The following is a 12,572-nucleotide window of genomic DNA, read 5'->3' as shown; positions in this document are numbered from 1 at the left end:
TGTGGTTTGCTTGGATATTGTCTTTTTGTTGCTTTATTGGGATTGTTCTGTCCCCCTTTGCAAGCTTTGTGTGCTCCACAACTTGAAGATTAAATTACTTGTCAAAGAGTTTTCATATCGCATCAAAGCGAGCTGAGGATTCATCAATGCATTACATTAGGATCACTTAATCCATAAATACTCCAAACAGGTATAAAGACGTATTGATCCAGTCTTTGCCTGATTTCCTACTTAGTCCTGATGTACTCAGTCACTTAAAAATTTTCTTCTCCGAGGTGCCCAACTTTGCATCTGGTTTGGTCTGATATCAGCCCAAATTCATCTGGTAGAGTTGATTTACTATCTACCTGTTTTTCAGCTCAGAGGAGTACAGCTTTAAATCTTGTTTCTCTTTTAAGGATGGTGCTGCAGTAACGTTTTCTCAATGCTTCTTCCTGCACTTATCAGGTTTTGGTGGGCTTCCACAGTAATCTTGGACCCCACTTCAAAGGGATTGATTTCTCGCAGTGAATTTTTTGATCAAAGATTTGGGCCCTTCAGAACATTTTTGGAGTATGTTAGGCATGATTAAAAGACAATTCTTGGTTTTGGCTGAGTTTTTGAAAGTACTTTTTCTTTCAATGGAGCTCAGCCGCTGCATAGTATGGCAGTCTCTGTACCTGGGTTGGCCACGGTGATTAATGAAACAGACTGCTCTGATTGATTAATAGCCTGAAGCATTTTAAAGGCTAGTTCAGCCTTAGAACTGATTTTTTGCCCACCCTTCCTAAGTCCTTTGGCTCTGCAATCGATGGGGATTTACCATGAACCTCCACGAGTTCTTTTACTGCAAGGTGGATTTTTATTCTGCCCTTCAGCCTCCACGTCTGCACTGGAACTTATTAAGCAATCTCCTGCTAACTCTTCAGTTCAGGTGCACTTCAGTTAGGTCAGGATGCTGCTCCTTTAGTTTTATCAGACTCCGAGCTCCTTCACCAGCTTCTCCAGTTCTAGGTTCATTGATGAGCTACCACCATGTTGTGAGGGTATGTTCAGTAGGTCTCAATAAGAGGTTCAAAGGTTTGTAAAGTTGAACAGTAGAGTTTATTGCTAACACATAACTATTTACCTATGTACAAAGTATAGCCCAAACTAAGAGCTAACTCCATGCTAGCTTCTACTAGACTACTACTGTATTCAATCCACTTTCATGTGACTCTTTACAGCATACTGTGGGTGGTACTGTTTCCCCAGTCCCCCTTTAACCTTGCTATGTGAACACCCTTATACTACACAAAGCTCCATCCTCCAGGGTGAATGGTCATGGTTGACAAAGGCTCATATGGTTAGTCTTTCTATGCTGCCAAGGCAATGGTCTCTCTATAGAGCTTCAAGGGAAGTGGAGACAAGTGGAATAGTGTCAGAGTGAAGCTTCTTGCACATGGCTCTCATCACCCTGTTCAAAGAGCATGTCTCCATATGCATTCATGTATGAACAGAAGGAACACCCACCTCTGGTCCTCCAGGATGTTCTTTACCAGGAAGGGGTGGGGTGGGGATGCCATGTCTAGATGGAGGCCAGCTGAAGGGCTTAGCACTAATTTTCTGGCTTTGAGATGGAGGGAAACCTGTAAAGGACATGTTCACTAAATGTATCATTTCAATTTGTTCACACATCACTGAGATGTGGATGATGCATGCTGCAAGCACCCCTGCCTTGGTAATGGCTCTCATCCAAATGAGGTGGAGGGCACATGGCCAGGCTGAGCAAGGGCCTAAGCAGTAAGAGGCAGTGGGCCTTTAGAAGGTAAGATGTTGGCGAACATGGGCCAATGCAATGGTGAGCACTGGCCCGACCATGGGTATACTGCAGGCAGTGCTCTTATCTAGAGATGAGCGAAAGGTAACGCTGGAGGCACCCTCGTATGTCCCAGGGTGTGGTTGCTCACATCTATTTTTCTAGTATGAGCTGCAGCCACAAGGACTCTGGAGAAGCTCCTGAGTGAATGTCTGTCTGGTACCCTTTAAATATGGCACAATGACCATCAACCCCTTGAGTTCTTGCCCACCCTGCCACCAAGATTCACCAATCTCCTCACTGATGCATAATGAATGAGGTAAAAAGTAGAAGATCGCATGTGTTCATCCGCCCCACTGTCCAAAGGGAATCACGCCGACTTTCACGCCGGACTTAAGTCTCCAGAACAGAAAATTCCACCCATAGACAGAAATAGGTAGTCTGGGCTTCAATGTCTCCAGGGTTTAGTAGTTGTTCCATGGCTAATCACAATGTGGTCTCTACACTGGGGAGACTGGACAAACGTTCTGAAGAACACCTCCATTCAGTCCACAAGCATGACCCTGACCTTCCTATTGCTTGTCACTTCAATTCTTCACCTCGCTCCCATTCTGACCTTTCTATCCATTGGTCTGATACAATCTTCCATTGAAGCTCAATCCATGTTGGAAGGACTGCATCTCATCTTTCAGATTGGCTCTCTACAGCCATCTAAGATCAATATTGAGTTCAACAATTTGAACCTCTGTCTCCATTTTGTCTCTTTTCTTTCTTCATTTGTTCACTTTACATTCAGATGGCTGCTGTCCAGGCATTCACAGTCCATCTGGACACATATTTTGTCTCTACTTTATCCATTACCATGAAACCTTTTGTCATTTAATCTCTCCTGCTCTCCACCCTATAACAGGCCATCCCTTTTGTTCCCACCCCACATTCACCCTCTTTCACTTGCTCAAAACCTATTACCTTTCTATCTTTCTTCAGTTCTGATAAAAGGTCATCATAAATCTGAAACATTAATTCTGTTTCTTTCCATAGATGCTGCCACTCTTGCCGAATATTTCCAGCCTTTTAGTTTTTATTTCAGTAACTGTAACTGGGGACTGGTTGTAGTTTTGACATCCCTGCTTTAACTGAGTAGATACTTAATGTAACAATCAATGTGTTTCAAAAATAACTAGAAGTTGTCAATGTAGCAGCAATTATATTGTCAAGGTCCAATAACAATCATCTTGCTAAGTGGCAGTTACTTGCATTGTTAAAACAGGTGATGGGCACTGTCTCACCCATAAATGCGTACAGCTGTAACACAGGGTGGGACTGGGAGTCTGTTACTCTGTTGAGCTGGCTGAAGAATAAACCTTCTTGAGGTAAAAGACCAGCTTCAGACTCATTCTTCCCTTAAATACAATTATTGGAGTTAACAGAAGTGTGCAACACTCAGATGTTTCGTTGCCTTAATATACTGCATAGCTTGAAGTGTAAGGAAACATTTTTGTTGAATTACTGTTTACAGACAGTAAATTTTGAAGGAAAATCAGAATGGCTCGTAACTTCTGGTGGAGTGGCAAATGAGTCAGATTGCCACGCTGCTCATAATTACTTACCATAAAATGTAGCTGCTTCTATCTCGCCTTACCTTCTTACTCAGGCCGAGTGAGATCTGCGTAATGTATTGGGTTCCCAAGGCCTACTGTCGAGGGAAGCTGAGTCAAAAGTAAGTAAGCTACACCCTCTTTTTAACAGCACTAGCATGGGCGGTCGTGGGGCTGGGGGAAGCCCATGGGGGGTGACAGGAATGGCATGGAGGGGTGGGGGTCAGTACAATAGTTACCCAGAAGCTAGATATGGTTTTAATTCTTCTAAGTTTTTCTGGGTAACTATTGCTGTATGACTGTCGGAACCATCTGAAGTTTGTGATTTAAATGGCATTTTTGGATGATTCCTAGTGCAGGACAATTGCCTGAAGGAGTTTGAACTTCCTGGGCAATTTCCATGCAATCCTCCAGGGGGCAGGGGGAGTTCTGAGTGCATCTCTGGGGTAGCCCCCAGATACACTGTCCTGGGGTTTATAAGTTACAGCCCAACATTTCTGTGATATGCTGGTGGCCATAACTCAGCTCCAGCTTCCCAATTGTCTTGGTAGGCATTGGGAATATTTTTCTCCAACAGAGCTGTCACTCCTTATTATTGATTGTATCTGGAGTAAGAGCTACTGGCACTGCATGCTACAATCATGGTTCTTCCCCTGCTTTTCAAAGTACAATAACTGCTTTTCTTGGCATTACAATACCATTAATGTTGAACAGCAGTGTTAGTCAGGTCAGTAGCTGATATTTGAAGAAAGCCACATTTATTCTTAGTACAACATATTCTGCTAAATTGATTTACAATCACTAATTGTTAGAAAAAGAGGTACCAGACTTTCTAAAGGATCAGTTGTGCTATGTAAGGCTATGGAGCTTGCTGTGAATTAGCTGCACCCATAGATCTGATCTCAATTGGGGTGGTGGTAAGGGGGTATTACAATTGGCTTCAGCATCCATGAACCAGGAAACTGAAAATTGGCCAATATTCTATCTCCCAATGGCCCCTGCTGGAATTGCATATGCAAATATCAGGTAAGGATAGGGTTGAGTTTGGCTGTGATGCCCCTGTGATAGTCACACACAAAGATCAGGTGAGGTGTCAAAGGGTGCTCAGTGGCACATTTTTCAGCAAGTAGTCAACATCTTTAGGAAGGGAGGAAAAAAACTGCCAGAAAAATAAAAATGGGAGGTATTTATATTTTAAATTAATTTATATTTCAGTGAACTCCTTATTAACATTTTATAGTTAGATGTTACATTTTTATCTGAACACAGTTCGTGTGGAATGACCCTGATACAACATTATAAAACTGAGAATCTAAGAATGGGAATGAATGCAATAGGCCTCACCTACACTCATGACACCATATCAAAATGTCAGACTCTAGCCATTAGTTTTAAAGGAAGGGTTATAATTAGCAAAGAATGATTGAGAGACAACTCAATGATTGGGAGACATTCAGCAGAATATATTTTTCTTTTAAGCTCAAGTCAATCGATCATATTACACTTCTTACTATAATTGACTTTACTGGGGCACAGCAGAATACTTAGATATTAGCAAGATAATTGCCAATTTCAACATTTTTCATACAGTTAAAAGGCATACCAAAGAATCAATTATAATATCCTTCAATAATGTTTCAATGTGAAAAAGCAAATATTCTCAATAGATCAATATATTTTGGAAAGCAAGTTATTCCTAAAACTACTTAACAGTCTGTATTTACACCTAAATGATATCTGAACAATTATGTTTTACCTGTACAAGATCGCTGGTCTGGGAGCAGTGCATAGCCACTACGACAGCTGCATTCGTAACTACCTTCAGAATTTGTGCAGTAAGTCTCACATCCTCCATTCACAATTGTGCATTCATCAATGTCTGTAATAAAAAGCAACTGGTCTATGAGTTTTACAGTTTAGTACAGATAATGATTACAATTTCAAATCTGAATTAATGGCAGGTGGGGTGAGTAAAATAATAAGTTAAAGCTTGTAGCATAAGATCTGATAGCACCACTGACAAAGACTTGAAAGCAATAACTTTGCAATCCAGAAACAGCATGTTTAATGTCAAGAACCTCCAAATGCTAATTCTGCCAGCTTTAATTGCTACAAGGCAGGGTCCTGGTGTACCCATTCATTTGTTCCTATGTTTTGATGAATGAAGCAACAAAAATAAAATTTTTAAAAATTAGCAAGTACTCCAGGGTGGTGAAGTAAACTTATACAACACTTTGTTCCTTTTTTATAGTCAATTAGATTTTGAGTATGAGGTTGGTACGCATTTTTCACCTTGCCCCCAGTGGGGAAAAATAACAAAATTATTAATTTGATGGTTGTAGTGTTTGCCTTTTACATGACCTTTTTTGGTGTCTATGCATTGATTTTCCAGAATTTGCTCTGACGTGGACTGGGCAGGACTTTCACCAACCACATTGATCCTGTGACTATACATCGCCAGATTAAGCGCCAGGGGTTTATTCGCTTCGTAGTGGGTTCACTGCCAGTACGTGGGAGCCTACCATCAGCTCCGATAAATTCAAGGTAGTGGCATATTGCAACTTTTATGACAGCATGTGAAGATTTGGAATTGAGAAGGACATTAAGGGTGTAAGAAAAAGGAGCAGGATTTGGGCATTCAGTCACTTGAGCCTGCACCATCATTCAATAAGATCATGGGTGATCTGATGTGGCCTCAACTCCATTTTCCTGCCTGTCCCCTTTAACCCTCGACTTCCTTGTAGATCAAAAATCTGACTATTTTGGATGAATATATTCAATGACCCTGCCTCCATTGCTCTCTGGAGTAAAGAATTCCAAAGATCAAAGGCCTTCAGAGAGGAGGATGCCCCTGGGGGTGGAAGTCCTGCATGGTGAGAGCTGCTAGCCAATCAGGGGCTGGCAGCTCTTTTGAATGGCAGCAAGTAGTCAACACTTTCAGCAAGGAAGGAGAAAAATTGCCATTGCAACACCCACCCACCCACCCAAAGTCAAGGATCATAGCAGGACCCAGGCTAGAAGGGAGTGATGGCAGGAGGAGGCCGTGAGCTGGCAGCAAGGGCAGGGGTTTGGGTCTCAGTGAGAACCCACACTCCCCCTCTTCCAATTCTGGGTCCCCTGATCAGACATTGAGTACCTTTGAAAGTGGGACACCCCCTGGGAGCCTGCAAATAATCCCACTAGTTGCTAGTCGGGCCCCCCACATGCTGAGCCCCCTACACTGCTTCTGGGTCAATACCAGCAACAGGTGGGATGAAGCCCTTAAATGACATTAATGGCTGCCCAGGGTCATACTGCCATGGATTAAATTGGAGTGGAAGTAGGAGGGTGACAGGGTCCTAACCCGCCACCCTCACACCTGATTAAATGCCCCCCGCTACCAAGCTTGCCATGGAGGAAGGCACAAGATTCCACATTTTGCATCCTCCTCACAACTTGCTCTCCCACCTATCTTAGTATTGTTAGCAAGTATGGCAACAAGAAATCTGTCCCTTCATCTAAGGCATTAATATAGATTGCAAATAGTTGAGGATCCCTGTAGCACCCCACTAGTTACAGTTTGCCAACCAGAAGATGAATCATTTATCCTGATCTGTTTTCTGCTAGTTAGCCAATCTTCTATCCATGCTAAAATATTACGCCCAACACTATAAGCTCTTATTTTGTGCACTAATATTTATGTGATATCTTATCGAATGCCATTTGGAACTCCAAATATGCTACATCTACTGGTTTCCCTTTATCCATTCTGCTTGTTACATCCTCAAAAAACTAATAAATTTGTCAAACACAATTTCCCTTTTATAAAACCATGTTGACTCTGCTTGTTTGCATTACGGTTTTCTAAATATCCTGTTAATATTTCCTTAATAATGGATTCCAGCATTTTCCCAATGGCAGGTGTTAGGCTAACGGGCCTATAATTTCCTGATTTCTGTCTCATTTGTGGTTTTACAACCTCTTGGAACTTTTCCAAAATCTAAGGAATTTTGTAAGATTACAACCAATGCATCCACTATCTCTGCAGCCACTTTTTAAAAAACCCTAGAATGCAGGTCATCAGGTCTAAGAGACTAAGAGACAAGAGTGGGGAGTATTCCATCACATTCCTGACTTGTGCCTTGTAGATGGTGGACAAGTTTTGGGGAGTCAGGAGGTGAGTTACTCGTCGCATGACTCATAGCCTCTGACCTGCTCTTGTAGCCACAAGTAGCTCTTGTAGCCACCTGCTCTGAGCCTAAGTTCCTTGAGCTGCAGAAACTTATTGCAGATATGGTTGATGTGGATCACACTAGTGCCCACCAGCTCCCACATGCTACAGCATAGCACCTGCCCTGCCATCTCATTATATTTTAACTAATTAGGGTTTCAAGTTTTGAATTATCACTCAACTATTAACTGTAGTTTAAGTAGTTTTACTCATTAAGCTATAAATTTAATACAGTACTTATTTCTCCCAGGTCCGAGTTAAACTATAAAAAAACCAACCAATCGCCTACTTGCTCTCCTAATTAATGCCTCTAGACCTCAGGTGTTGCTGTCTCTCAGCAGGTGTCGCTGTCTCTCAGCTGGCATCTACTGGTCCTATTCTTTCAGTTGACACATATGGGCTATACCATTCCTACCCCAAGGCTTACTAATTTGATTCATCTGGTGGTCCTAGAGAGTGGTGGAAAAAGACCAGATAAGAGGGGAATGGGTATCTGGGCTCTGTTCTCCTTCATTTCCCCACTGGCATTTGCATGCTATAAACAGGCAAGGAGTGGCCAGCAGTGAACCAGCAAGAAGAATATTTAAGTAGCAGTGTGCGTGGCAGCAAAGTCTTCCCTGCTGAAATTCATCCTGCTTTCAAACATCCCGAGTGTGACCTTGCTCATCATATTGTAAAGCTGGAAAGCCATGAAACTGTGGTTCTCACATGACTGAATCAACTGAAAATTTGCTGCAAATCTGTATCAAAATCCACTATATGTATAATCCATCAACAGATTGTGGAGTGCTATTGCCAGATATCCACATCCAGCTAACTATGATTAAAATAATTATGAAACTATTATTAAATGCACACTACTTGTATTATTTCTCAATGAAATGGATGATCTCAGTCACCAAATTAGTTTTCCCTCAACTATTGCTTACTAACATAATCCACGATGCTATGTGGGATCTCAAAAACCAATAACGGCATTCCCCATGCAATGGAATTGGTGCAATTCAGGTGCTGTATGCACTTGCACATAAACTAACTTCTCCCATCTGACAATGCAAGGTCAGCTCATTCAAATGTGTTTTTCTGGCACTCTCAGCACAAGGCTCAAATTTTAGTTACCAGCAACTACTGAAGGACTTTTGGCTGCCTGTGAGCATTTATGTTATTTTTCTGGCAAAGGAGGGCTTGAAATGGGGCCTGGCAAGGAAAATATGTCACATTTTAACAAGGCCTGTGCTTCAGCTCTCATTCCAACAGAACTGTATGCCTGGAGCACTGCTCAGGCACTTCAGTGCTTTACGGCGAGCTATAGCTGCAACCGTGTTGATGCTTTATTACCTAAAATAGAAACCCTTTCAAATAAAATCTCACATTATAAACTTCTTATTACTGCTTTTTTAGGTTTGCCTTTTGTCCAAGCCATAAAATTGAAATAGCCCATATCAAAGTTAGAAATGACATTCTATAACTATGACCACGGTAACCCATTACAAATTATTCTTCTTAACCTATCTGCAGTCTTCAACACAACTGATCGTGCCATCCTTCTCCTCCTCCAATGCCTAGACTCTGTCGTCAAGCTGGGTGGAACTGCCTTTGCCTGCTTCAATTCTTATCCATTGAATCATAGCTAGAAAATCACCTGTAATGGGTTCTCTTCCCACTCCCCCATGTTAGTCCGGGAGTTCCCCAAAGATTCGTCCCTTGCCCCCTTCTACTTTTCATCTACATGCTGCACTTTAATGACATCATCGGAAAACATCAAATTCCACACATACACTGATATCACTCAGCTCTCTTAACCTCTCTTGATCCTGCCTCCATCTTTAGTTTGTAACATTGTTTGTCTGATATCCAGCATTGGATGAGCAGAAATTTTTCCAACTAATTATTGGGAAGACTGAACCCATGTCTTTGGGTCTGCCACAGCCTCCCTTTCCCTGACCATTTCCATTCCTCTCCATGGCAACTGTTTGTAACTCTTGTAGAGTCAGTTATCAACAGTCACAGATTGCAACTCTGTCGAGTACAATCACAGTTCTTGGTTTTCCAGGAGTGGGACATGAACCCACAACCCTCTGATTCAAAGGCGAGGGTGCTATGGACTGAGCCACAGCTGACACCTCAGCAACTGTTTGTAGTTGAGCCAGGCTGTTTGTAGCAATGGTGTTGTGTTGGACTCAGAGATGAGCTTCCAAATGCATAATCGCTCTAAGGATTGCTTATTTCCACTCCGTAACACTGGTAAACCTCAACCCTGCCTCAGCTTATCTGCTGTTGAAATTTTGATCCATACTATTTTAGACCTGGTAATGTGTAATGAGACAGGATTAATTAATGACCTCATAGTAAAGGGTCCACTAGGTAAGAATGATCAAAGCACCATGAATTTCACATTCCATTTGAGGGTGAGGAATTTGAGTCTGACACTAGTGTCTTAAACTTAAATAAAGATAATTGTAAGGGTATGAAGAGAGTTAGCTAAAGTGGAATGGAAAATAGATTTAAAGGTAAGATGGAAGAGAAGCAGTTGCTGACATTTAATGAGGTATTTCATAACTCTCAACAATGATGTATTCCATTGAGAAAGAGAGACTCTATGACAAGGGTGGACCATCCATGGCTATCTAAGAAAATTAAGGATGTATGAAAAATATAGTTCATGGTTCATGTTAATATTTTAGAGGTAATGCTTAGCTCTGGGAAGGTTAATATTTACCTGTAGATAATTGAATAAAGCAGCTTGGAGTCTATTACACTTAAAAGGTTGGGGGCATGTTGACTGAAGGGGTTAACAGCTAGGAAAACTAGAGCCATAAAACAGCAAATGGGCTTACTTAGCTGGAGAACTGGAGGCATGGTGCCTATACTGCTTGCAAAGAAATGCAGTCCAGAGAGATGTTTTGTTTTGGGCATTGGGGCTAAATTAGTTTAAAAGCATTTAGTGAAGTCTGAAAGGTTACGAGTTCATGGAGATAGGTGGAGCTTAAGAATGTTCTCTGGTTTTAATTCATCTGACTGTTCTACAGCAGGGGAAGAGGATACTGAAAATGTGCTGCTGTAAGCACGCTCCAGGCAGTTGGGGTTCAGAGAAGTCCTGGGGAGCCGAGAAGGTGTCTGGTTCCATGCTGGAGGCAGTTAGGGCTCAGGAGAAGCCCTGGGAGACATTTATATCTCTGTGTAGCCAGGAGACTGGAGTTCAGAGAAACCCAGGGGCTGTGCCAGGTTAGTGAAGCCAGCGATCTGCAAGAGTTGGAAGTGTGCCAGTAATTAGAGGCGAGAGTGCAGCTTTGTGATTCCCTTGGAACACAGTCTCAGGAGGAGATTGAACCATCAGTCTTTGGGGCAGTCCATGTCGGAGCAGCTTTTGAGAGAATTTAGAGGCCAGATCTTTGAAAGTGAGGAGTTGAAATCCCTTGTGAGGGAAACAGAAGTTTAATGAGATTTTGTGACTCAGGCTGGTCACTGATGCCTGGGTGGGTTGCTGAGTTTGGTCACATCTGCCATTTAATGTGCAATGTGGTGTGTTTGAGCATAGTTTGCCTGTTAATTCATATTTACCTCATGTTAATTCTGAATGTTAGAGTATAAGATAGATATTGTAGATTGTTTTACTTTTCTGACTTTGTATACTAAGGTTTATTTTGTTTTTTTTAAAACCATGGAATCTTGTGGCTTTATTCTCCTGGTGTGTAACTTGGATTTCAAACCTTGTCTACATTAAACAAAGTGATGCTGGTCCCTAGCTGGATTGTAACAGATGGTATCAAATATAAGTAAAGATGTACAATGTTGTAAAGATGAGTGGTAGGCCAGAAGTTTGGGAAAGTTTCAGAAACTAGCAAAGGATGATTTAAAAAAAGAGGAAGAAATTGGACGACGAGGGAAAACTAGCAATAAATATAAAAACAGTAACAAGTTCTATAAAAAGAGAGTAGCTAAAGAAACCATTGGTCCCTTAGAAAGTAAGGCTGGGAAATTAATAAGAGGAAACAAGAAAATGGCACAAACTTTGAACAAGTATTTTGTATTAGTATACACAGTGGAAGACACAGAAAGAATAGGAGAAAAGCAGGGTGCAAAAAGGAGGCAAGAACTTGAAACAATCACAATCATGAGAGAAAAGTACTAGGAAAACTAATGAGATAAAAGGCTGATAAGTTCATCTGCTTTTTAAAAAATTCATTTACAGGACGTGAGCATCGCTTGTTATGCCAGTATTTATTACCCATCCCTAATTACCCTTGAGAAGGTGGTGGTGAGCTGCCTTCTTGAACAGTTGCAGTCCCTCTGGTGTAGGTACACTCACAGTGCTGTTAGGGAGGGAGTTCCAGGATTTTGACCCAGTGACAGTGAAGGAACAATGATATATTTCCAAGGTTAGAGGTTAGGAATCCTGTGGTGAGTAACTCACCTCCTGACTCCCCAAAGCCTGCCCACCATCTACAAGGCACAAATCAGGAGTGTGATGAAATACTCTCCGTTTGCCTGGATGAGTGCAGCTCCAACAACACTTAAGAAGCTTGACACCATACAGGACAAAGCAGCCCGCTTGATTGGCACCCTTCCACAAATATTCACTCCATCCACCACTGGTGAACAGTGGCAGCAGTGTGCACCATCTACCAGATGCACCTTCTCACCAAGGCTCCTTAGGCAGCACCTTCCAAACTAATGACCACTACCATCTATAAAGATACGGGCAGCAGATACATGGGGACACTGCCACCTAGAAGTTCCCCTCCATGCCATTCACCATCCTGACTTGGAAATGTATCAGAGAAGGTTCACTCGGTTTATTCCTGAGATGAAGGGGTTGTCTTTGAGAAAAAGTTAAGAAAGTTGTGTCTATACTCATTGGAGTTTAGAAGAATGAGAGGTGATCTTATTGAAACATCTAAGATTCTGGGCAAGCTTGACAGATGCTGAAAGAATGTTTCTTCTCATGGGGGAATTTAGAACTAGGAGGCAAAATAAGGGGTCTCCC

The 12,572-nt window shown here is 41.9% G+C and overlaps 1 protein-coding gene across 2 annotated transcripts in view; it reads right to left on the bottom strand.

The window, feature by feature from the left end:
• LOC144670111 (fibrillin-1-like) overlaps window positions 1-12,572 on the bottom strand; it is a 580,847-nt gene that overhangs the window by 163,664 nt on the left and 404,611 nt on the right. For both annotated transcript variants that reach the window (XM_078532542.1, XM_078532544.1), the window contains exon 29: window positions 5,132-5,254. In XM_078532542.1, coding sequence (XP_078388668.1) covers window positions 5,132-5,254 — 123 coding nt within the window. The remainder of the gene's footprint in view (window positions 1-5,131; window positions 5,255-12,572) is intronic.

This window comes from Cetorhinus maximus, chromosome 30 (assembly GCF_964194155.1).
Source record: "Cetorhinus maximus chromosome 30, sCetMax3.hap1.1, whole genome shotgun sequence".
NCBI lineage: Eukaryota > Metazoa > Chordata > Chondrichthyes > Lamniformes > Cetorhinidae > Cetorhinus > Cetorhinus maximus.
The sequence above is the reverse complement of the archived record's forward strand: the minus strand, read 5'-3'. Positions and strand labels throughout refer to the sequence as shown.